Source organism: Callorhinus ursinus, unplaced genomic scaffold, assembly GCF_003265705.2.
Source record: "Callorhinus ursinus isolate GAN/ISIS: 27379988/994484 unplaced genomic scaffold, GSC_fseal_2.0 scaffold49, whole genome shotgun sequence".
Taxonomy (NCBI): domain Eukaryota; kingdom Metazoa; phylum Chordata; class Mammalia; order Carnivora; family Otariidae; genus Callorhinus; species Callorhinus ursinus.
Window position 1 is genome coordinate 7,819,659 of NW_027397111.1, and position 27,292 is coordinate 7,846,950.

At 36.5% G+C, this 27,292-nt stretch overlaps 1 protein-coding gene across 1 annotated transcript in view; it reads right to left on the reverse strand.

Moving 5' to 3' along the window:
* Positions 1-27,292, reverse strand: part of IPO7 (importin 7) — a 58,187-nt gene that overhangs the window by 20,503 nt on the left and 10,392 nt on the right. The window contains exons 2-12 of the mRNA XM_025894224.2: positions 19,457-19,538; positions 15,389-15,542; positions 14,512-14,670; positions 10,276-10,432; positions 8,629-8,718; positions 4,518-4,612; positions 4,321-4,405; positions 1,906-2,040; positions 1,170-1,269; positions 358-434; positions 78-194 (exon numbers count right to left, since the gene is read on the reverse strand). Of these exons, the coding sequence (XP_025750009.1) occupies positions 78-194; positions 358-434; positions 1,170-1,269; positions 1,906-2,040; positions 4,321-4,405; positions 4,518-4,612; positions 8,629-8,718; positions 10,276-10,432; positions 14,512-14,670; positions 15,389-15,542; positions 19,457-19,538 (1,251 nt within the window). The remainder of the gene's footprint in view (positions 1-77; positions 195-357; positions 435-1,169; positions 1,270-1,905; positions 2,041-4,320; positions 4,406-4,517; positions 4,613-8,628; positions 8,719-10,275; positions 10,433-14,511; positions 14,671-15,388; positions 15,543-19,456; positions 19,539-27,292) is intronic.

Here is a 27,292-nt window from a genome sequence, read left to right on the forward strand (position 1 = left end):
TGAGCCCCTAGGCGCCCGCATGAACTGTATCTCAATAAAACTGTTATGAAACTACTTGCACACAAAAGAAGAAATACCTTCAGAAGTATTTCAGCTAAAGAGCCAATCATATGCAGGGCTCCATCTTTTTTTCGAGGATCAGCATTTGGCTCTGTAAGAATCTGGTAGCAAAATCCCATTGTCTTTTGCAGTACCTAGATTTAAAAAAGGAAAGTTAACACTTTATTTGATTTCCTAACAATCCTTAACAACAACAAAAAAGACAAAATGACTTACATGGCTAACATTAAAAGCTGAGTATATATCTGAACAAATTTTAAATATTAAAGCAAAAGTTCTCTATGTTAAATAACCTACCTCTTTCCTCTTGCTACAAGCTGTAAACAAAAGTGTCTGGGCAGCAGTGGTAGGAGAAATAAAATCTTCAAACACATCTAGAGAATAAATTTAAAATTAATACAAAACCCAGCAATTTGAATTTCTTCAACAAACATTTTCACATAATTTACAAATGATGCTCTGTAAAAAGACCTTAAAATTTTGCTGAATGTTCATGCAAGGTATAAAAAGGAACCCAGATTCCTATATAATTTTGCAATAGTCTTTTCAGTACAAATTAAATTTTAATCCATTAATTTCTTTTAATGATCATTTTCTTTCATACAAAACACAACTACTGTGAAAGTTTTCACAATATGGTCACAAAAGTACAATCTACTACAAATACAAAAGATTTTGGTAGGAAGAAGGACTAATACTCAACATTAGTCAAATTACAGTCCTTTAGTTCCATGCAAACTCCATGTGACTCCAGCTTCCAATATAGGTCTTCCCATTTCCCACACATATGATGACTGACATGGGATCCAAAAGTATAGTTTTGACAGTGTTAAGATGTAATCTTGAATTTCTTAGTTTTAGCATGTGCCAAAAAGCACATCCAATAATTGTAACTTAGTAACACTACTATCTGTGTCTGCTAAAAATGAAGATTATCATTATCAAACGCCGTAACTAATGAATAGACCCCAAAAAGTCTAAAAAATGGATAAATTACATTAAAACAAAGATTTTTCAGAACCAAAGGAGAGGCCTTATGACACCCTTATGCATACTATATACAAATGTAGCTACTGACATATTTTGTTTCTAAGAAAGTGAAAATTTACCAAACTTCATGCGTATATATTCATAAGGGTCTTCTTGCCAAAGTTCTTCATCAGCGTCCGTATAGCACATCAATGGAAAAATAACATCTTGGATAATGCCCTGAAATTTAAAAGTTAAGAAAGTAACCTTAAGTCAGTCTTCAAATTTAAACCTTCAATTTGGTTAAGTGCTAAATAACAAAACCAACCCAATACTATGTATTTCAAAGCTTAATATCAAACTTTAGTAATGATTCTAGGATCAACTATTAAGGTACATACTATTAGAGTTTGTGCAACAAGTAATTATAAAATAAGACATATGTGTATATAGGTAGCCATTAAGTATTCTGAGAAAATACATTATGAAATTTTAGTCCATCAAATCCTGTAGTTCTAAATAAAGCAAATAAATTACTCATAGAAATGGTACATAAGCTAATTACCCTACAAACTAATCTGGTGAAATAGTCCTTGGTTTATTCCAAATTACGTGACTAAAATGTTACAACCAAAAGCCAGTACTAAGAATTTAAATGCAAATTTTAAGATAATAGTTTTAGATTAAAAGGTAATCACAAAATACCCTTTACAAGTTTATATCAAGGTATTTTCTCATTTTCCTACTATACTATCAAAACAATTAACTAGACTAAGTAACACAAGTCAACAAAATATGCACTTTTCAACCTTTATGATAATTAATGTTATTTCCATTATATTTTCCGGAAAAACATTTCAGATAGAAAATTATTACTTGTATATGAGGCTTCAGATTCTTCCAGGTGAGGGCATGAGAAACTCCTTGATTAATGTAATTTAATGTCTGTTGTAAAACTCGAGGAGCCATATATTGTTTCTCCTTGTATTGATATAATACCTTCAATAAAACCTTTGAAAAGAATATTTGATCAAAAACCAAAAGTTAAATAGAAATTTTAACCATTTTATAAGTCAGTAAAAACATCTGACACGTATCTTAATACCCAGATCATCATCCTCAAATAACAACCATATTCTCTTAAAAAGAAAGTAATTTTTTAAAATTTTGTATTAGAGAACTGTATTTATTCCCAAGGTATTCAAATAAATAAACTGAATTACTACTATGTCAAAGGAATAGTTTCTGATTAAGTATAAAAAGAAAACCATAGGTTACTTACTTCCCAGCAAAACCTTACCGAACCACTCACCAATTTAATGTCTGCCAGGAGCTCTAAGTCTACATGGTATTTCAGAATAGCAATTGTCAACATTTGGCCCACAGACCTCCTGAAGGGTCTGTGAGGTCAAAACTATTTTCATAAGGCTAAGACATTATTTGCCTTTTTTACTATGTTAACATCTGCATCAATGGTACAAAAGCAGTGGTGGCAAAACTTCTGTTGCCTAACATGAATCAAAAAGTGTCACCCAAGTGTACCAGCAGTCATCATATTCTTTACAGTCACATTAAATTCAAAACAACCTTTCCTTAAGAACACTCTTAATGAATCAAAATATAATTATTATCAAATGGAGAGTATACATGTAGCACTTCTACATACCAAAGTACAATGGTTGGAAGAAAAGCTGAAATAGTAGCTTTTCCCATCAAATGCTATCATATTCTTGAAAGAAGAACTGACAAATTATGGTTATTTAGACTTGTGTGTATGGCATATTTCCCCTCAAAAATGAATAAAATGAGCCTGTCACTTCAAGGAAAATAACTGACAGTATGTTACTGGTGTTAAAATCTGAGCTTCGAAACAAAAATTAGAATTCTCAAACTCTTAGATACAAAAGACTTTGATCCACTTAATTAGCTTTCCAATATTTAACAATATTTCTGATGACATCAGTGGTAATATTAGCAAATGTGATTTCTTTTTTAAAATTGCATAATGAGGGGCGCCTGGGTGGCTCAGTTGGTTAACCCTCCAACTCTTGATTTCCACTCAGGTCATGATCTCAGGGTCGTGAGATTGAGCCCCATGGTAAGCTCAGCGCTCAGCGGGTAGTCTGTTTCTCTCCTCCCTCTTCCTCTGCTCCTCCCCCTGCTCATGCATGCTCTCTCTTGCTCTCTCTCTAAAATAAATAAATCTTTAAAAAGATAAAATTGCATAATGAAATGTATTAACATTTGGAAAATCTTCCATTAACTCAATTTTCCAAATGACCAGCCGTTACAAAATCATGTATGGATAAATGATCCATTCAAAGTGTAATATAAATCAACAGGTGTTAATGTAAAAGAATCTAAGATGCTTGCTATTAAAAAACTCTACACTGCAATTAACCTTTAAGAAACTAACAGTATTGAGTGACTCAGTTGGTATTGCATGTGACTTGATATTGGGGTCATGAGTTTGAGCCCCACATTGGGTATGGAGTTTACTAAAAACAAAAACAAAAAAACTATCATTATCATATTTTGATGTGGTATCAAAGAACTTCCACAATTTTGTGAAAAGTCTATTAAAAGTCTTTCCTTTTCCAACTTATCTGAGGCCACACTGTCTGTATTTATGTCCAGCAAAATAAATTAAAAGACTAAATACATAGGTAGATGAGTATATAACTGCCTTTTATTAAGCCATACATTAAAAATTTAGTAAAAATGTTTAACAATGTCCATTTCCTTTTGTTAAAAACGTTTCATTTTGGGAAAGTTATTAAGGAAAAAAAACATGTATTCTGTGTTAATATATTAGGTTTGTTATTTTTAAATGAATTAATACTCTTAAATTTTAATTTCTAATATGATAAATATCATAGGTATAACTCACATAAATGGAAGCTTGCTGAGGTTCTCAAAAATTTAAGGGAGTAAGGAAGACCTAAAACCAAAAAATGAGAACGGCTACAGAGTTCAAAATGGTAAAGACTGGGGCGCCTGGGTGGCTCAGTCATTAAGCGTCTGCCTTCAGCTCAGGTCATGACCCCAGGGTCCTGGGATCGCGCTCCCTGCTCAGCGGGAAGCCTGCTTCTCCCTCTCCCATTCCCCCTGCTTGTGTTCCTGTTCTCGCTGTCTCTTTCTCTGTCAAATAAATAAATAAAATCTTAAAAAAAAAAAAAAAAAGTTAAAAATTGCTACATGCAATTTTGGGTACCAATAAATCAGAAAAAAAGACAGAAATTAATCTAATAATAATGTCATGTTTCAATTTAGAAAAATTCTTAGACTTACTTGCTGGACACCAACAGCAAATGCCTTCAGAAATACTTCAGCAAATTCATTATACTCCTTGGAAACATTGCCAGGGCTTCCATATCTAAAAGAACATTAAAATGCCCACTGTTTCTTTATAATGCTTTACATAGTGATACTTATAAAACTAAGAGCATGAAAAAATAAACCTAAATCATCATATATTGAGAGCTTACCTTTCAAAAAGCCTTGCTAAGATATGTAAAGCCCACTTCTTACATTTCCACCATGGTAACTCTGGTCTGTCATCTTCTTCAACTTGAAGTGTTTCCTTTAAAGAGAGATTTATTTAATGATCGTAAGACATAATACACTCTAAGAGGAACAGCATGAGGTGAGAAGAGACTCACAATGAATGTTAGCCTTTTATAATAAAAGGCTAGATTTGGAAAAGTAGTCTTATTTATTAAATATAAGAGGCACTTTCATCTGCTTCACTACTTGGCTACAAAGGATATACTTTTAAAAATTCTTATAGAGCAAGCTCAAACACAAACATTTTAGTCAAAATCCAAATAATATAAAGCCAAGGCCATGGAAAGTAGTTTAATCAAAACCAGTATAGTTCAAATCAATAGGGCATGAAAAACACCATTTCAGAAATCTAGTTTCCGAAATATTAGTATAAACACAAAAGGATAGACAGATGAAGACATTCATTTAAAAACAATAGTGGAAAACTACGAAGACCCTAAACATTCACTGATAAATGGATGCTTAATTATGGAACATCTATAAAAGACTACTATACAATCCACTAAAAGAATGGATTGGATCCTTACATACTGACCTATAACATACCGACATATTTTTTTTTTCATTTATTTGACACAGAGAGCACAAGCAGAGGGAGAGAGGGGGAGAAGCAAGCTCCCTGCTGAGCAAGGATATGGGACTCGATCCCAGGACCCTGGGATCATGACCCAGGCCGAAGGCAGCCGCTTAACCAACTGAGCCACCCAGGCGTCCCCATACCGACATTATTTTTGATTTACAATGGGAAAGTGAGACTTTGGAGCAACCCCAAATTAAAACAAAAAGTGACAGCAATGGTACAACACTTTGAAAATCACTTTAGAAGTTACTGATAAAGTTAAACATATACCTACCCTATGACCCAATTCCACTCTTTGGTAATTTACTCAAGAAAAATGAAAATATATGATCACAAAAAGATTTGTGTAAGAACATTCATAGCAGCTTTATTTGTACTGCTAAAATCCTGAAACCACCCAGCTGTCCATCAACTTGTGAATGGATAAATTGTATATCCAGACAATAAAATATTACTTGGTAATAAAAAGGAACAAACTACTATAACACAACATGAAGACATAAGGAACAGACTACTATAACACGACATGAATTATATCTCATAAATATATCATGCAAAAGAAGGTAAATATAAAAAATTACTTTTATATTAAGTTCTAGAACAGGCAAAACTAATCTATGGTCCTAGAAACTAGAATGGTGATGATAGGAATGACTAAAACTAGCCACCAGCAAATATTCTAGGTGATGATTACATGGATACATATAACTGATAACTCACTGGACTGTTTATTTATAATACGTGTTTATAAATTACACCCAAAAAGTACAGAGTGTATAAATGAAAACTTTTAAAATTTTATTCTGTATTTATTAAATGTGTCCAGAAAAATATACACCAAACTTCCATACAGAGTGGAAGAAACGTTCTATTCTTCTACACTGTTTTTGTTTTGTGTTTTTACAGCAGGCTCCACACCCAGTGCAGAGCCCAACATTGGGCTTGAATTCACAACCCTGTGAGATCAAGAACTGAGCCAAGATCAAGGGTCAGACATTCAACCGAGCCACCCAGGCACCTCTACACTGTTTTTTCTTTTAAATAGAAATGTAGCAATAAACCACAAAAGAGGAGGTTGTTCTCAGTTATGCCACTAATAAAATTGTTTTAGATAAATTATATAACCCTTCTATGTCTCCATTTAAAATAAATTCAGAGGGGGGGTGCCTGGGTGGTGGCTCAGTTGGTTAAACGCCTGCCTTTGGCTCTGTTCATGATCCCAGGGTCCTGGGATCAAGTCCAGCATCGGGCACCCTGGTCAGTGGCGAGTCTGCTTCTCCCTCTGCTCCTCCCCCTCCCCCTGCTCCTGCTCTCTCTCTCTCATGCGCGTGCACACCTGTGCATTCTCTCTCAAATAAAATAAAATCTTTAAAAAATAATAAAATAAAATAAATTCAGAGGGGATGGGGGAAACAAAAAATAAATTCAGAGGGATTTTTTTGAGGATTAAATAAGGAATGTTAAAGCACTTAAAACACATTATGTATTCAGGACTTATAAATTCCCCTACCTCTCTAGAAAACTAGATTATAAAGAAAAATTGCAGTTACTTTAAAAATTGTGACTAGGGGCGCCTGGGTGGCTCAGTAGTTAAGTGTCTACCTTCAGCTCAGGTCATAATCCCAGGGCCCTGGGATCGAGCCCCGCATCAGGCTTCCTGTCTGCGGGAAGCCTGCTTCTCCCTCTCCCATTCCCCCTGCTTGTGTTCCCTCTCTCGTTGTGTCTCTCTCTGTCAAATAAATAAATAAAATCTTAAAAAAAAAAAGTAACCATAATTATAAAAAATAAATAAAATAAAAATTGTGACTAAATTGGGCACCTGGGCGGCTCAGTTGGGTGTCTGCATTCGGCTAGGGTCATGATCCCAGGGTCCTGAGATTGAGCCCTGTGTCAGGCTTTCTGCTCAGCGGGGAGCCTGCTTCTCCCTCTCCCTCTGCCTGCCACTACCCCTGCTTGGGCACTCTCTGTCAAATAAATAAACAAAATCTTTAAAAAAAAAGAATTCTCATCATGGGGCACGTAGGTGACTGAGTCGGTTAAGCTTCCAACTCTTGGTTTCGGCTCAGGTCACAATCTCAGGGTCCTGGGATAGAGCCCTGCATGCGCCTCCATGCTCAGGGAGCAGTCTGAGATTGTCTCCTTCTCTCCTGCCCCTCCCCCAGCTCGTCCACACACCTTCTTTCTCTTTCTCTAAATTAAATAAATAAATCTTCAAAAAAATTTCTCATCATAAGAAAAGAATTTTGTAACTATGTGAGGTGATATGTTACCAACTCTTAATTAAAAACTGAGAAGAGGGCGCCTGGGTGGCTCAGTTGTTAAGCGTCTGCCTTTGGCTCAGGTCGTGATCACAGGGTCCTGGGATCGAGTCCCACATCGGGCTCCCTGCTCAGTGGGAAGCCTGCTTCTCCCCCTCCCACTCCCCCTGCTTGTGTTCCTGCTCTGTCTCTCTCTGTCAAATAAATAAATAAAATATTAAAAAAAAATAAAAATAAAAAAAAATAAAAACTGAGAAGATAAGATGGGGTGCCTGACTGGCTCAGCTGGAAAAGCATGTGACTCTTGATCTCAGGGTCATGAGTTTGAGCCCCATGCTATGTGTAGAGATTACTTAAATAAATGAAACTTATAAAAAAAATTTTTTTATAGGGATGCCTGGGTGGCTAAGATGGTTAAGTTTCTGTCTTTGGCTCAGGTCATGATCTCAGGGTCCTGGGATCAAGCCCCACATCAGGCTCCCTGCTCCGTGGGAAAACTGCTTCTCCCTCTCCCACTCCCCTGCTTGTGTTCCCTCTCTCGCAGTCTGTCAAAAAATAAATAAAATCTTTAAAAAAAAATTTTTTTTTTAAATAAAGGGGCTCCTGGGTGGCTCAGTTGGTTGAGTGTCTGCCTTTGGCTCAGGTCATGATCTCAGGCCCTGTGCAGGGCTCCTTGCTCACTGGGGAGTCTGCTTCTCCCACTGCCCCGCTCATGTGCTCTCTCTCTCTCAAATAAAAAAAATCTTTATAGGGACGCCTGGGTGGCTCAGTCGGTTAAGCGTCTGCCTTTGACTCGTCATGATCCCAGTCCTGGGATCAAGTTCCGCATCAGGCTCGTTGCTCAGCAGGGAGCCTGCTTCTCCCTCTACCTGTCGCTCCCCCCTGCTTGTGCTCTCTGACAAATGAATAAATAAAATCTTTTTAAAAAATATTTATAGATTAATAAAAAACTGAGAAGAAACAGAAGCATTAGGATAAAGAGATAGATATAAGTACCTAAACAATAGTATAGAAATAACCCTGCACAGTTTTTTATTAGTATTGCACTTATGTAAACAAACAGAATGGTCTCTTTATCTAGAATAATTTGCATCATGAATTATATAAACTCATAAAAATGTTACAGAAATATCAGTTAAAATTCTCAAAAGATAATTAGATATTTTAGTAATACAAGAACACACAGAGACTTACATTAGGTACATCTCTGTTCACAACAGTCTTTAAAATTTCTATCCATTCTGTCAGGTTCTGTTGGTTTATCAGCTCCAGTGGTAGTGTATACTAAACGAAAATCAAGAATCAATACTTTAAAATCCTTACAAAAGAAAATCCCACTTCCTTTAATTCTTCACAAAACCTACAAAAAGTATTTCATTCAACCCAGATTTCCGGTTTTTAGCACAGAAGCAAATTTCTTATCTGGTTGATTTGGTCAGTTATCTACAATGGAGAATTGTGGCACTGACAGTGAACATCCTTGTCTTATTCCCAAATTACTGGGAATGTATCTTATTTTTACTGTAAGAGTGATACTGTGCATTTCTAGTGGACATCTTTTATCAAGTGAAGAAAATTTCTATTGCAAGACTCTTTGTTTTTTGTTTTTTAAAGTGGGAATGGTTATTAAATTTTATCAAATACTTTATCTGGCATCCTTAGAGATGGTTACAGGTCCTTTTTTTCATATAAGAGTTAATCACAGAAACTGATCTCTTACCATTGATCCAACTCTTGCATTCCTTGGATAAATCCTCTCAATAGGCTCATAAAATCAATATCCTATTCAGGATTTTAGGATATCTATTTTCACAAGTGAGACAGGGTTATATTTGAAATCAGGGTATGTTAGCGTCAAAAAATTAGTTGGGAAATTAAATATTTTGCCCTATGCCCTAGAACAATTTACAAAAATAATCTTAATCTAAGTTACAATCTTACCAATTAGAAAACAAAAACAGTATAGATATTGTATACCCAAATCACTTTTAAAAATTCTTTAAGAAGACGACAATGGAATGGCATTAAAGTGCCCTTTGGTTAAGACTGGGAGATAATAGATTGTCTTTACTAATCTAGCAAAGACACGCAAAATCCAACCAAACAATATGGTGAGTCAGTTGCAATCTTATTGGAAGTTACAGGTCTATTTAAATGAGATTTTAAAGTTAAGGGTATGAATTGAACCAAAGATTCTAGTAGACAAGATGAATCCTTCTACGGCTACATGGCACAAAAAGAACTAGAATTTTAATCCTGATCAAAAATGGTTTCATATAAGTAATTACGTCCCACTAAGAAAATACAATCATTTCCTTAGTGGGTATCTTTTATCCCAGGAAGATTTAGCATATGTAAAAAGGATGAAGCCCACTGTGTGCCAGTCAAGCCACAGTATTAGTATTTTTCTCTTAAACTTAGGAATAGGTTTTGTTAATTACTGGTACAATCTACGTGTATTTGGTACATCGGGTTCACGCTCTTCATGCTAGATATAAACTGTAATTTCAGTTAACCGATTTTCAGACTCGTGAATTCTTAAGGTGAAAGGCATAAAAAATTTTTACTAATTTTGTGAATAGTGTCAGATGGGTTAAGAGAACTTAAGATTGACCAGTTATAATTTAAGATTTATTGGAATTGTTTGTGTATTTAGGGAAGTGTGCTTGGTTTTTATGCACTTTTAATGCACATACAATTTTGGCAATTAATATTTGACTAGCAGATCATCCATTTAATCCAGATTTTTAAATGAAATTATTATCAAAACACAGAAATTCTTTATCTTCTAATGTAGCAAATGATAGACTTTTATATATAAAAACTGCTTTATAAAATTACCTGAACAAGAGCATAGAAGATCTTGAAAATCTGTTTCTGAATGAGGACAGATTGATCAGATTGATCAGAAAGAAGCTGGATAAAACGGTCCTTTAGAACTGGCAGGAAATGCTGCATTGCTGCTACCAGTGGACTCCGTTCCTCTGGTTTCTTGTACCTTTGGGTAGGAATACAAACTAATTCTGTAAGAATTTACTTCATAATTAATTATACGTACGAGATACAAAATTAAACTGCTTGTTTGTTCACACAAATATAAGCAAATACTTCCTAAGCAACTTTAGATTCCTAGAAAGAAAAAGAAAAACCAATAATGGAACCAAATCACAAACAAAAGCAACTTGAGAAAAACCCCAATAATAAAATATCTAAAATTTTCTGAGCATTCATTATGAAGTCAATAATCCCTAAGGCTCCATTAGTATCCTCACTTCAATAGTTTGAGGAAACTGAGGCACAGAGAAGAATCTTTCCCAGCATACTCATCTAGGTATGAACTTATCAGTCAAGATCCAAGGTCTGCCCTCTTAACCACTTCACAACAGTCTCTAACTGTGAATTACTTATACAACTTAGGAGCTACAATGACTTGGCCTTTAAATATTAGCAGCTGATTGATATAAAATTGATTATATATTACCACCCTTATTTATATACCAAAAGCATTAAGGCAGAAGTGGCATCAAGAAAGCAGAAAATAAGCAATTTATAAACAGGAAGTTCTTTTGTAACCTATTTGCCAACAAAACCTGACTTCAACAGGCTACTTATGGTCTTCACTTATCCCATCTGGAGTGGATATTCACATATTTTATAGCAAATATGATAATACGTATCTGACTACTGGGTGCTGGTTCAATTTCAACAGGTGTTTAACATGTATTATGTGAACCTTGTTATCTTTCTAAAATCCAAAAAATCTTGAACTCTGAATCACATTTGCTCCAAGGATGTGGGTAAAGAATTGCTGACCTAAATGAGAATTCCACATACAGATTTCTTAGCATTTTAACAATATTATTTAAAGAGGCCTGTTGATTTACTTTAATTAAACTGTACTTCAATTTAAAAAACACTAGGTCATCTATGCTTCAATGAAAAAAAACTTTAAACACTGAATTAGCAGATTAGAACTATAGGGGGATGCCTCGGTGGCTCAGTTGGTTAAGCGTGTGCCTTTGGCTCAGGTCAGGATCTCCAGGTCCTGGGATGGAGCCTGGGACCCCACTTCCTGCTCAGCAGGGAGTCTGCTTCTCACTCTCTCCCCCATCCCCATCATCATTCTCTCTCCCAAATAAATAAATAAAATCTTTAAAAAAAGAAAAAGAACTATAGGAATGACATCCCACCTTCCATCATTAAGCAGTCAAAGGCAGAATAGCTTTACAAAATACAGACTAGTGGTTAAGTCATTACTCTAAAAAACACAATTTATCTTGTTAGATTAAACTGCTTTTTAATTGGTTTTTCCTACCAGATTCCAGTTTTATCTACTGGCAGCCTCCTTGAAGGAAGAAAATATATTTAAGAACTGAGTATCTGAGCACATTTTTAAAAGGTAAAGGTAAGGGGTGCCTGGATGGCTCAGTCGGTTAAGCGTCTGACTCTTGATTTCAGCTTGGGTCATGATCTGACTTCTGAGATCAAGCCCCAAGTCGGGCTCTGCACTCAGCAGGAGTCCACTTGAGATTCTCTCTCTCTTCCTCTACCCCTCCCCCCGCTCACACACACACTCTCTCTCTCGGAAATAAATAAATAAAATCTTACAAAAAAAAAAAAAGTAAAGGTAAAAAGGCTAGATTCTTTTTCCCTATCAGATGAAATTAGAACCGAATTACCAAGAATAGAAAACACCAAGACAGATGTTCTAATAATGATTGAGACTATTAAACAATTAGCTGACAGATTATTTTAAACACTGTTTTAATGTGCTGAGAAATTATACCTAGCATACATTTTAAAACATCTGTACAGTTCTTTCAGTCAGTAAAAACAATTAACAATTTATGAAAGGAAGCCATTTGCAGTCTCCAATCTGATAATATAAACTACAGTGATTATAGACGATATTTCCTTTTAATAATAAAGGTAGGAAAAAAAAAAAGAATAAAGGTAGTTACCCAACCCAGATGAACACCCACATTAAGAGGGTTTGAGTACCCATTCCATATCATACATTCTTCTTTCCTCCTTCCCTCTGTACATTCAAGAGAGGACTAGAAATAAGGTGGTACCAGCTGCTAATCTATGCTAATTGGTATATGAAAGTAATTATGGTAGGAAACAAATTATTAACCAATAAGTCCTGAAAGTTCCTGAAAGCATGAAAATGTGACACTAATAAAAGCGGACTACCACAAGGCTAAATGTGCCAATCTGGTGAGCCATGCTCATAGGAAATCCTAGCCCATCACTTTACTGTTAAAAAAACAAAATTTTTTTCAATGGTATATTAACATCTAAAAGGTTACATCCAAATTCTCCATCATGGCATTCAAAACCCTCTTTAACATGGTCCCAATTTACCAGTTCAAATTTATCCCCCACCTCTAAACAGAAATTATCCATACCATTTAGTGGTCTCCTCACTACCCACTAAAGACAGTATCTCATTTCCACCTCTGTACCTTTCTTTGTTCATACTACTCCGTATGGTGTGACATGCCTTCCTCTTCAAATGCTCCTTCTGTGCTCCTTCAACTGACAAGCATTTCCTGAGGATCTATGCTCCTGAAGACCACCACAACTTCCAATTTCTCCATGAATATTCTTAGAACTGCTTCAGTCCACACAGATCCCTTGTGAACACCTTGTGCTCCACAATCGAACACTGGCTGAAAATGAACTGGAATTCCAATACTGTAGCAGCCTCCTATGTCTCCCATTTAAAAAATCTCTGTCACACTCTCTCCTGCTAAGATTATAGGACAGGAGAGACTTAACCTCCTCAATGACAATAACAGCTTATTATTGTTATTCTCTCTCATTTTAGTCACTCACTTACCAGAACTACAACAACTGGCACTCTGATAGAAGTTGGAGCAACAGCTGGAACATTCCTTAGCAGGAAGATGGGTAGCTGGTGGGAACACAAGAAAACACCAGTACCAATGCTGTAAATGGTATATTTCTCTCCTGCTCAGAAGAAAAGCAGCAGTTCATCAGCTACTTTGAGTTGGGACCCAAAAACGGTATCGGAGGCTAACTACAGGCCCCAGAATTAGAGGGCTCACAATGGCATCCGTGCAGCTGTCAGGACTGGAAATAAAGCCACCATCATGGTGTAAGTGTTCCTCATGCCTTCCTCAAAATTTTCTGTTACCAAACTTTCAAGTGCCTACAAATTTCATTACTTTCACTACACACTTGAGATAATCCCTTCAACGTATGGCTTACCACTCCTGAAATGCTATACCTCAACTTCCAAGGTTAGATCTTTTTTCTCATCCCTAAACCCAGATCTAAAATGATCCCTTGGCCTAAAATCTTTCTTAATGATACTGATTACATACATGAACTATAATTTGCTCAAATATGCAAACACTGAAACAGGTGACTGTGAATCCCTCAGAACACAATGATTAAAAATGATATGAAATTCCGACATATCCTTCTTAAAGAATTACAGGTAGGTTCTCGAAACTTATCAAGACCCCAAATTAAGATAAAAAATCCAGGGCACTGGGTGGCTCAGTTGGTTAAGCGACTGCCTTTGGCTCAGGTCACGATCCCGGAGTCCTGGGATCCGGCTCAGTGCTTCTCCCTCTGACCCTCTCCCCTCTCATGCTATTTCTCTCTCTCTCTCTCAAATAAATAAAAAAAATCTTACTTAAAAAAAAAAGACAAAAAATTCACAGAAAGCCAGAAGTTAAATAAAGAGCTCTAATGCTCAAAGTACTCTGATACCCTTCACATTTTAAAAAAGCTTATGTTTAGGCCTTTTATCAACACAAATTGAGAAGCCCATATTGAAGAATTAGAGATAACCCAGTTTTTGAATAGGGAAACAGGTAATACGAAAAAAGGGCACAACGAGTTTCTCAGTTGAATCAACAAAAGTGACTGAAGAATTAAAATAAGAATGCTAATTTTAAAAAGAAAATACTAAATTAAAATCAACATATAATCACTAATTTTTATATACCAAATGTAATTTTAGATGTTCAAACAAAATACCTTATAATTTCCAAACTTTTCCTACTTCTCAAATCTCTGTAGGAATTGAGAGACACTTACTCATAATTTTTCACAAGCTGATAAAGGCAAAGAAGAATTCCTAGCCAACAAGCACTGTTATCAGACTGAAGATAAAAGCCAATTTTGTCCACAATGGCAGTCCAGCGGCTTGGATAATCATGTTTGATGATATGGTGAATGCATGTAGTAAGCTGTACCCTGAAAGTCAAAAATAAACAATAAGGAAGAAGAAATGCTACCTAGATAAAATTCTGCTCATACAAAGAAAATGGCTGCTTAGACAAAAATAAATGTAACTGAGAAAAAACTACCCGTTCCTACTGATTTAAAAGAAACCCAACAAATGTTACAAATGTAGGTGATTTTATTTTTCCTTATTTTTCATCCCTATCATCAACTGATGAGTTTCATTTAAAACCCAGCTATTTTCATTAAAAATTCTGCAAAATCAGGGGCGCCTGGGTGGCTCAGTCGGTTACACATCTGACTCTTGATTGATTTTGGGTCAGGTTGTAATCTCGGGGTTGTGAGATCAAGCCCTACATCAGGCTCACGTTCAGTACAGAGTCTGCTTGTCCCTCTCTCCCCCTCTGCCTCTCTGCTATCTAAAATAAATACAATCTTTAAAAAAAAATTCTATAAAACCATATAAGAACTTTTAAATATCAAGACCATATAATATAAAGTATATGACAGCATTCTATAGTTTTCTTTACCCCCTCTCATCTGATCACAATGTTTCATTAATTTTACGTGAAGTTTAGAAGTTTTTAGTTTTTATAAATATAAAAACTACATTAAGAAAATAAAAAATGACAGGTTTTTATGTTCTGAAAAGATCCACTGTGCTGTGCCCTCCCAAACTCCACAAATTATGTACCTGAAACAATGGGTAAGTTTTAAAATATACATATACCTGATGAGCTCAGGAGAGTGGATAATAGCTTCTACAATATTTTCTCGAATACAATGTCGATCTTCTTCTGGAATAGTATAAGGGGATATATCCCCTGGTGCTGTTTCTCGATCAGGCCAATACTGTGTTATCATATTTTTCAAATAGATAACACCTAAAATGTAGATCAATTTGACAAAAGAGTATTTACTGTGAAAGTACTGTGAATCCCCCTTATAAGTGTCCACACCTCCATTTAAAATACTGCACATTCTTTTATTTTCAAAGTTGATAATCAAAACACAGTCTAATTCTTAGCTACAATAATCACCCCTGAAGTTATTATTAAACAGATAGCCTAAGAAACTCTACAAATAAACACACTATACAACAAAACTATTAAGACTTTTTACATCACATTTATACTTTTTATCCTGCTTTCTGTTGGAAAGCTATCTGGATTAATTTTACCATTATCAATTTTCCAAATGAAGCCTCTAAAGACAAAACCACATACACGTACCATACTGCTCTCACAATTAATAACACTACTACAGACTGAATATTTGTAGCCCCCTCAAATTCATATTGAAATCCAAACCCCCCAGTTGTGGTATTAGGGGTGAGGTCTTTCGTAGGCAATTAATGCCTTTATAGGAGAGACCCTGGAGAGGTTCCTCCCCTCCGAACATGTTGGGTTCTAAGAACCAGAAAGCGGGTCCTCATCAGACACCAAATCTGCTGCTCCTTGATTTTGGACTTTTCAGCCTCCAGAACTGTGAGGAATATATTTCTATCATTCAGCCTATGATATTCTGTTATAGGAGCCCCAACTGACTAAGACACACAAAAGCTGTTATTTTTATCATAGAAAAATTACAGCATAAAAATTTTCAGTCTACAAATTTAAGTATTTCACTAATATACCATAATCACACCACTTCAAATTCATGTTATTTTATGGGAGAATGTACTGTATTCAAAAATTACAGAATACTATTTTCTGTTAGCTACCACACTGCTATCTTAAACACTGCTATTTAACACAGTATGAACTAGATTGCTAACAATGCTTTTTATCCAGTCCTCTACCTCCCAATGAGAAAGAGAACCCTCAATCAAAAATGTGTATGATGGGGGCGCCTGGGTGGCTCAGTCATTAAGCGTCTGCCTCCGGCTCAGGTCATGGTCCCGGGGTCCTGGGATCGAGCCCCGCATCAGGCTCCCTGCTCCGCGGGAAGCCTGCTTCTCCCTCTCCCACTCCCCCTGCTTGTATTCCCTCTCTCGCTGTGTCTCTCTCTGTCAAATAAATAAAAAAATCTTTAAAATAAATAAATAAATAAATAAATAAATAAAGTGAGTAAAGAATGATAACAAAACCCAAAATATTTAAAAAAAAAATGTGTATGATGTATAGGAAATGGAAATTATTCATAATTAATCAATTACTAAATTCTACAAAACACCAGCCCTTCTCTGACTAGTAATTAACTCTTACCTGGAGTATTACACCTATTTGAATAAGGATAACTGATATATCTATGATTTTTATATTCTACTTTGCTCTATCTTGGGAATTAAAATAATACTCCACCTTATAGTATTTCAAAAAAGATTGACTACACATTAAAATACCCTTGAACAAAAGTTTTAAGACAAACTACCTCTACAGTAAAGAACACTGACTCAGTATATGTAACATATTTTAGATTAGTACCATTTCCAGAATTTTGATTCTTTAGCTCCAAAACAGAACACATTAAAATTAAGAATTGATACAGCCCTATCTTCGGCATAGAGCCTCTGAGTATTTCTTTCTATCGTAATGCATAAAAGAATGGGCATATATATTTATTTGTATCATTATGATTCGGTATTTTAAGTTGTTTGGTCTACAAAACATTAAGTGAGAACTGCACTGTAAGTATATTGTGATTTATAGCCTATTCCATCCAGGATATTTGGACTCTGCTACAAAGACCGAATGCATCTCTCTAGTCTAGCAGACGAAATCACCATATGCCCTACACTAAACAGTATCATTCAATTATTAAAAGAGTGTAATTATTAAAGTAATGATTAGATTTTAAAATTTTTGACTAATTCCAGTTTAGCTGCTTATGGTTTTGCACATACTAACTATAAAACTTTCTAGTACAATTTAATTTTGCTAATGCACATAATCAAGTCTCAAAATGTTAAGGTTCCTCCTAAATGCCACTTTCAACACCTTAGTAAAAATTTGAGATTTAAAGGCAAAGATCCTTTTATTAGTTTCAGAAGTAGAATCTAGTGGCTCATCAGTTGTAACACCCAGTGCTCATTACTTACATCAAGTGCTCTCCTTAATGCCCATCACCCAATTATCCCTTCCCCCCACGCTCCTCCCTCCAGCAACCCTGAGTTTGTTCCTAGAGTTCAGTGTCTCTTATGGTTTGCCTCCCTCTCAATTTTCATCTCATTTTTCCTTCCCTTCCTCAATGTTCATGTCTTGTTTTTTAAATTCCACATATGAAATCATATGGGGTATTTGTCTGAGACAAAGATTCTTATCTACAAAATAACCAAAGGGGAAAATGCCAACTTCATTAGTAAAAGAGAAATGACAGTTAAATAATAAAAGCAACTTTTTCCTATTTAATTAGAAATAAAAAAAAGATTTACTGCTGATCAGGGTCCAGTGAAATTACTATATTTTATAGGCCCAAAAAATGTTCCACTATTGTGCTACTTATATACCAGTATTTTAAAAAATAATAAACTTACACGCATTCATTTATTTACTGAGTACGTTTGGTATGTCAGGCAATATTTTAGGTACTGTGTACAACTGTTAATGAAACAAATCTAAGATTAAATGCTAACAATTGAGAAATGGTTCACTTCATATGGCACATTATGGTAAATTATTTAGTCACTGAAATAAATTTTAAGACTAACACTATGTAAAGAAAGGGATGAGCTTACTATACATTAAATGAAGCAAAAAAAGTTTTAACAAAATTGATGTAGGGAAAAAGAACAGCAAGAAATAATACCAGAACATAACTGGTTTTTCTAGAATGGTGAAATTATTACTTTATATTTCCTATAACAAAATTAATACACCTGCAAATAAATTAACAGGACACTAAAGATGTGAATTCCATTATTTTGCAAAACAACAGATAGTATCAGAAGTAACCCACCACATTTTCACAGACCATTTGGTACTGAGAATTGCTCAGTATCTTGTTGAAACTGGAACTAAGAAATACAGCAGTCCCCCCCTTATGCACAGTTTCACTTTCTGTGATTGCAGTTACCCGTGGTGATCCACTGTCAGGAAGCAGATCATTTTTTTCTGACATATTATCAGAAGGTCAATAGTAGCCTAGCACCATGTCAAAATGCCTACATCATTTACCTCACCTCATCTCATTACACAGGCATTTGATCTTTACACATCATCATCACAAGGGTGAGTACAGTAAAATAAGATATTTTAAGAGAGAGACCACATTCACATACCTCTTATTACAGTATATTGTTATCATTGTTCTAATTTATTATTAATTATTGTGGCTAAACTCTTACTTGCCTAATTTACAAATTACATTTTATCATAAGCATGTATGTATAGGAAAAAATGTAATATATATAGCACTGGTACTATGCACAGTTTCAGGCATCCAATGAGGGTCTGGGGTCTTAAAATGTATCAATCATGGATGGGGGGGGCTACTGTAGTACTTTTTAATGGCTAAAAACAGTAAACGCACAAGCTGTAAGAAGCAACTGCATAATAAACAAAGGTGTTTGTATCTTAGGACCATCCACTGGGCAGGGAAACGGAATACACAGAATCTTTTAATAAACCCTATCAATTTCTTTTTTCAGCTTCTCTTTTAACTCAATGAAATACCACATTCCTTTAACTCTGCCACCAATACCAAGGCACTAGCTGTTTGTGGTAAACACATGAGGGCAAACGGATTTTCAGGGAAGAAAATCACTGAAGGGCCACCCCCAACATACCTCTGCTATTCAACTATGAACCTTTTAAATAACTGATTTACATAAACCCAAGAAAATAATTCAGTAACTTGCCTGCCTGTCTCACAGGTAAATCCAGTTGTTCCGACATAGTAATCTGAAGCAGTGTTGAAACAAAATTCAGAGACTTGTGTGCCTACAAACAAAGAAAATAGGTTTTAAATTTCTGCAAATATTCTCAGTACTCTAATCCAGTATTGGACTGGCACAAAAGGCTACCCACCCGCAAGTTGGTCCCAGCCTTATTGCCCATAACTCACAAAAAATGAACTAAAAAAAATATATAATAACCTAACTCCTAAAATATTCTGGATGTTTGCATTTGCCTTCATACTGCTCCACTTCCCATTTATCCTAACTGGCTTTCTTAACCTACACCAACAGCTCAAGAACAATATCCTCTTTAATACCTATTTCCCCAATTCAGTAATAATTTCTCCATAGAGATGTTCTACTGAGTGACTAGACAAACTGAATCAGTAAAAATTAATAGCCTGGGGAGTGTCTTCCAAGGTGCTAATAAATGTTTTATTTCTGAATATGGCAATTTTAAGAAAGTGTGTTCAGTTTGTGAAAATTAATCAACTGTACCCTTACAATGACTATTCTGTATGCATGTTACATTTAGATAGAAAATTAATAATCAATAGTTTTGAACATACAAATGTAGGATATAAACCATATGATGTTAATTTAATAAATACATTTATATGAAATTCCAAGGCAGCATATACGGAAAATAAGGAAATATACCCAAAATGTTAATACAGATCTCTCTCAGGCGATGGCATTATAAAGGAGCTATTCTTCACACATTTTCTTTTTTTCCAGTTTATACTACAGACCCTGGACACTTTCATTAATAGTATAAAAAAGTTAATGATTCCTTAATGAATCCTAATTTGTCATATTTGCTTCTGGTTTTAAAAAAAGAACTAAACATTCAAGTTATATTCCTTCTTTAATGTTTTCACAGTTGCATTCCCTCTCCCCCAATATAACTACCACCTATGTCATCTCTTCCTTTCAAGTTTTAGTATTTTTTCTGCACATGTTCACATGAACAATAGTAATTTTTATTTTAGTTTCCTCTTTATTCCCCCCCCCCACAAATATTCCATATATTCTTAGAAACAGAAAAATTTCCCTTTGGATATAAAAAATTGTTTCTATGTCAGAACCTGGAATTGTCACTCCAATAATTGTTTATTTAAATGTTCCTGGTACATGACACCATGCCAGGAGTTGAGAATACAAGTTTGAAACAAAACATGAAGGTTCCATGACCTCATGGAAACTTAAGAGTTTAATGTGAAGGATAGCAAAGATAATCAAACAAGTAATTACAATAAAGTACAGCAGAAAACATAGAAACACTATGGGAGAATCAAAAGGAGAAATCTTCCAACCTAGAAGTAACGCTTAAATTTAAGACCTGAACGGGAGGAGCGCCTGGGTGGCTCAGTGAGTTAAGCGTCTGCCCTTGGCTCAGATCATGAAACCCAGGGTCCTGCTCTGCGGGAAGCCTGCTTCTCCCTCTCCCACTCTCCCTCCTTGTGTTCCTTCTCTCACTGTCTCTCCCTGTCAAATAAATAAATAAAATCTTAAAAAAAAAAAAAAAAAGACCTGAATGGGAGTAGTTAAGTGGATGAAAGACAGGTATTTGCCCTTTCTGGTACTCTAAACACCATTAACCACTATAACTTTCTTGAAACATCCTTCCAACTATGCAATTCACAGACCACTTTTCCTTCTCGGATTCCTCTGTTGGTTTCTTAAACTATTTAAACTGTAACTGCTCAGTCATAGGCCATCTTTTACACTCCCCAGCTGATTTCATCTAACCATGGTCTTTAAATACTATTCGTCAGATATATTATTTCCAGACCTATTTTTAACATCCCTACCTTCACAGGCTTCTTAAATTTATCATGTTCAAAGCATCTTCTCCCCTAAAAGCTGTGTTTCTACTTTCTTGTACCAATTCTCCCCACCTTTTTCATCACTATCCTCAGTTACTTATGTCTAATACCTGAATGACATCTTTAATACTTCCCTTTTTAATCCCAATTCATCGTGTCAGGACCTGTCAATTCTATATCTAAAATACTTACATAATTAATATACCCACTTTCTCGATTCCCACTAACATCAACCTGTCCAAATGACTATCATCTTTATCTTAATGTAAGAAACGCCCCACCATTCTCCATTTAGCAGACAAAGGTTTTTAAAATTGTAAACCAGGGGCGCCTGGGTGGCTCAGTTGTTAAGCATCTGCCTTTGGCTCAGGTCATGATCCCAGGGTCCTGGGATCGAGCCGCGCATCGGGCTCCCTGCTCGGCGGGAGGCCTGCTTTTCCCTCTCCCACTCCCCCTGCTTGTGTTCCCTCCCTCGCTGTCAAATAAATAAATAAATAAATAAAATCTTTAATAAATAAAAAAATAAATAAAACTGTAAACCAATACCTTTAAAAAAAAACTTTTAACAGGTTTTTAAAATTTTATTTGTCACAGAGAGAGAGAGAACACAAAGCAGGGGGAGTGACAAAGCGGCGGCGGGGGGCGGAGGGGGAACCAGGCAGAGAGAGAAGCAGGCTCCCCACTGAGTCCAGGACCCTGGCATCACGACCTGAGCTGAAGGCAGATGGGTAACTGACTGAGCCACCCAGGCATCCCAATAGATTTCTACTCTACTTCCCAAAGGCTATATAAGGGTCTGTATTATCTTGCCCCTACCATTTCATCAGTCCCTCTTTTTTTTAATTTTACTTTATTATGTTAATCATCATACATTACATCATTAGTTTTTGATGTAGTGTTCCATGATTCATTGTTTGTGTATAACACCCAGTGCTCTATTCAATACGTGCCCTCTTTAATACACATCACCAGGCTAACCATCCCCCACCCCCTCCCCTCTAGAACCCTCAGTTTGTTTTTCAGAGTCCATAGTCTCTTATGGTTCATCTCCCCCTCCGATTTTCCCCCCCTTCATTTTTCCCTTCCTACTATCTTCTTTTTTTAACATATAATGTATTATTTGTTTCAGAGGTACAGGTCTGTGATTCAACAGTCTTGCACAATTCACAGCGCTCACCATAGCACATACCCTCCCCAATGTCTTATCACCCAGCCACCCCATCCCTCCCACCCCCCCCGACTCCAGCACCCCTCAGTTAGTTTCCTGAGATTAAGAATTCCTCATATAAGTGAGATCATATGATACATGTCTTTCTCTGACTGATGTATTTCGCTTAGCATAATACCCTCTAGTTCCAACCACATCATTGCAAATGGCAAGATTTTTTTTTTTTTAAAGATTTTATTTATTTATTTGAGAGAGAATGAGATAGAGAGAGAGCGCGAGAGGGGAGAGGGTCAGAGGGAGAAGCAGACTCCCCGCCGAGCAGGGAGCCCGATGCGGGACTCGATCCCGGGACTCCAGGATCATGACCTGAGCCGAAGGCAGTCGCTCAACGGACTGAGCCACCCAGGTGCCCCAAGATTTTTTTTTTTTGATGGCTGCATAATATTCCATTGTCAGTCTCATTCAAAGAAACTTTCTCACCTCCTACTGTCCTACCTTACCAGCCGCCTTTAGGTTCTTTTGACAACAAACATAATTACTCCACAGTCCATGCTGTGACTTTCTACCTATAACATTCTTCTCTCCAGTGCTCCACCATAGTTAACTGATTCACAGTTCACATTCTTTGAAGTCTCCATTTAAACATGTAGAGAAGGCTTTCCTGACTGATCATTCAAGCTAAAGAAGGGCTCTCTATTACTCTCATAATCTCCAGGGTTTTTTTCCCCCCATTACATTTATTATATATTTGTAATTATTATATTTATAGACTGGCTTATGTCTTTCTCTTCTGTTAATTAGATTTTAAGCTTCATTGATAGGAACTATACTATTTACATACCCAGTTCCTCATGACGCTTGGCATTTAAGATGTTCAACAAATTTATTAAATGAAGAACTGAAATGAATCAACAAAAAAAATACCTTGGAAGCAAGCAGTGTCACCTAGGGGCAGTGTAGTATAAAAGAGTATTTTTATTAAAGGGATAGACAGATGAGCCCACAAAGGACAGTACTATCCACACTACTACTTATGGCACTTTTTAGGCCATTTATATTATAGTATACATCTAATCTCCTGCATCAAATTATGAATCCCTGAATGGACAGCTAGAATCAGTCTGATTATAAATACAAGTGATGCTACTTCTGACATTTTTAACTCTTGAGCAAGTTGCTTCTATTTATATGAAGTTAATTACAAAATTAGAGTAACAAAATCTGCTTCACAGGATGGCTATAAGGAGTAGAAGAAAGAAGCGCCTGGGTGGCTCAGTCGGTTGAGCGTCTGCTTTCGGCTCAGGTCATGATCAGGAGGTCCTGGGATGGAGCCCAATGTTGGGCTCCCTGCTCAGCGGGGAGTTTGCTTCTCCCTCTCCTTCTGCCCCTCCCCCTGGCTTGTGCTCTCTAGCTCTCACTCATTCTCTCTCAAATAAATAAAATTTAAAAAAAAAGTGAAATATGTAAAAAATTATAGTAAATGTCAAGATATAACAAATGTTATGTTGTTTTTATCTCCATACACAGTAGAATCTCATCTTTCTCAGAGTATGTTCTAAAGTCTGTAGGGCATAAACAATATTGCCAAATGGTTCTTTAGGTCTTTAAATCACCTATAAAATACAACATTTGTGGTTTTGTATATACAGGGTTCTCTAAAGGTCCCAATACCGAAGTTTTTCCTTCTGAATTGAAAAGGACTCCTTTCTATGATTGGAACCCCAAATGAAGTTGTTGGATTATGTTTAGGGGTCATATTAAAATAAGAAAAACAACCACTGTTTTTGTTGGCTAGCCACATATAGAGCCACATGTGAGTTAAAAATGAGCATGTGCAGGCGCCTGGGTGGCTCAGTCGTTAAGTGTCTGCCTTCGGCTCAGGTCATGATCTCAGGGTCCTGGGATTGAGCCCCACATCAGGCTCCCTGCTCCACGGGAAGCCTGCTTCTCCCTCTCCCACTCCCCCTGCTTGTGTTCCCTCTCTTGCTGTGTCTCTCTCTGTCAAATAAATAAATAAAATCTTTAAAAAACAATGAGCATGTGCCACTAACTATATCCTCCTACAAGCCTAACGTGTACTCCACAAATGTTACATTAACAAAAGACCTTTATCAATTTCTAACTTAAGGTTTAAATATAAAAAATAAAACCCCAGGGGCACCTGGGTGGCTCAGTCAGTTAAGCGTCTGCCTTCGGCCCAAGTCAGAATCTCGGGCTCCTTGGGTCGAGCCCCGTGTCAGGCTCCCTGCTCAGTAGGAGTCTGCTTCTCCCTCCCCCTCCCATGCTCTCTCCCTCTTCAAAAAAAAAATAAAATCTTTAAAAAAACAAATGAATAAAATAAAATCCCAAGAGTACTTGAAGGAAACCACTGTAAATATTACCATCTTGGTGGAAAAAAACCTAAGCATGACACCAAAGACTGAAAGCCATAAAATAGTTTTTGCTCAAATAGATAAAAAAATAAAAATTTTATATACTCCACCCCACATCAGTATAAACAATGTTAAAAAAAAAAAAAAGGAAAATAACTGCAACATCTGAGAAGAGTGAAAATCACTCCAAAACAAAAATCAGCAAATATATGCAGGCAAATTACAAAAGAATCAGTACAAGCCGACAGCCCTACCTGAAAACAATGTATGCAATACATCAAAGTGCTAGTGAGGATGTGAAAAATATGGAACTCATAAACAGTGCTGGTAGATGCATAAAATGGTACAACCATATTGGAAAACTCGCATTTTCAAACATGCACCTACCTCACAACCTAGCAATTTCACCTTTATATATCCAAGAAAAGTGCTTGTATCCACAATAATACCTGTCCACTGACAAGTGAATGTATAAGCAAACTGTGGTACAATTCATACAATGAAATACTATACAATTACTTAAAAAAATAAAGCCCAACTACAGAATCAAGCAATAATATGCATCTCAAAAAACATGTTAAGAAGCTAGACTACTTGGTACATGCCATGTGATCCTATTTATATGAAGTTCAAAGACAGGCAAATCTAATCTATAGTTAACAGAAGTCAGAATAATGGTAACCTGAAGGAGGAAAGGTATTAATTGGGAAGAGTCTCAAAGGAAAGTTCTAAGCCAGTAGAGATGTTATATAAATTTTGATCTGGGGTGCCTGGGTGGCTCAGTAGTTAAGCATCTGCCTTTGGCTCGAGTCACGGTCCTGGGATGCTGGGATCGAGTCCCATGTCGCAGGGGAAGGGGGTGTCCCTGCTCGGTGGGGGGGTCTGCTTCTCCCTCTGCCCCTCCTCCCACTTTATCTCTCAATCTCTCTCTCTCAAATAAATAAAAATATTAAAACAATTTTTTTTGATCTGGATAATGGTACCTAGGTAAAAATGGACTGAGCTGTACATATATTTGAGCTTGGTATCATATGTAAATTATCCCTCAATTAAAAAAAAAATCAACAAGACTACTTTTACCTGAATATTTACAGCAGCATTATTCGTAATAGCCCAAAAGTGGAAACAACCCACCAAGTGCACCAAATGATGAATGGATAAGCAAAATGTGGCATATCCATACACATGATGAAATATTATTTTGTAGTAAAAAGAATGAAGTATGTGTGAACCTTAAAAATACACTGTGTGAAAGAAGCCAGTACCCAAGGACTGAGGGTGTGCAGAAGGCAGAAAAGGGGAATGCTAACAGGTATGGAGTTTCTTTTCGGGGTGATGAAAATGTTCTAAAGTTTGTGGTGATGGTTGCATAACTGAATATACTAAAAAACACTGAACTGGAGGGGGCACCTGGGTGGCTCAGTCAGTTAAACGTCTGCCTTTGGCTCAAGGTCATGAACGCAGGGTCCTAGGATGGAGAACCACATCAGGCTCCCTGCTCAACAGAGACTCTGCTTCTCCCTCTCACCCTACCCCAGCTCATGCGCCCAGCCTCTTAAAATAAAAAAGATTTCATTTATTTATTTGAGAGAGAGAGAGTGTATAAGCAGGGAGTGGCAGGCAGAGGGAGAGGGAGAAGCAGGCTCCCTGCTGAGCAAGGACCCAGGTCTGGACCCAGGGTTTGATCCCAGGATGCTGGGATCATGACCAGAACCGAAGGCAGACGCTTAAGTGACTGAGCCACCCAGGCGCCCCAATAAAATCTTAAAACAACAACAACAACAAAAACAACCACTGAACTGGATACTTTAAGTGGTTGAATTCAATAAAGTTATAAAAAAAAACAAAACTAAACTATGAAAATAAGTACTTATTTTACTACTCTTCTAAGTCACTTTGCCTTCAAAAATACACAAGTACAAATCTAAAAAGTGCAACTGAGGAAAAAGTGTTACTTTCAGCCAGCTGAGCTAGACCAAGGGGTAAGAAAGGATGTTTCTTTTTTTTCCCAAAGATTTTACTTATTTGTCAGAGAGAGGGAGGGAGAGAGAGTGCATGAGAGCAGGAACACAAGCAGGGGGAGTGGGAGAGGGAGAAGCAGGCTCCCCACTGAACAGGGAGCCCAACTCAGGGCTTGATCCCAGGACCCTGGGATCATGACCTAAGCCGAAGGCAGATGCTTAACGACTGAGCCACCCAGGCACCCCAGGAAAGGATGTTTTGACAGCAGAAATCACACAAGCAAATTCAACCTGGGATATCTATGGACTTGCCCCATACAAATTTCCATCTAGCTGAAATCCCCCTAATGCCTTCTATTCTCCCAAAGTAACAAACGAACCTAAAGTAATACTAAATATCAAACATGAGATTCTCAAGAAAATTCTGAAGGAAAGTAGATTAGCAATCACCTAGGCCTGGGATATGA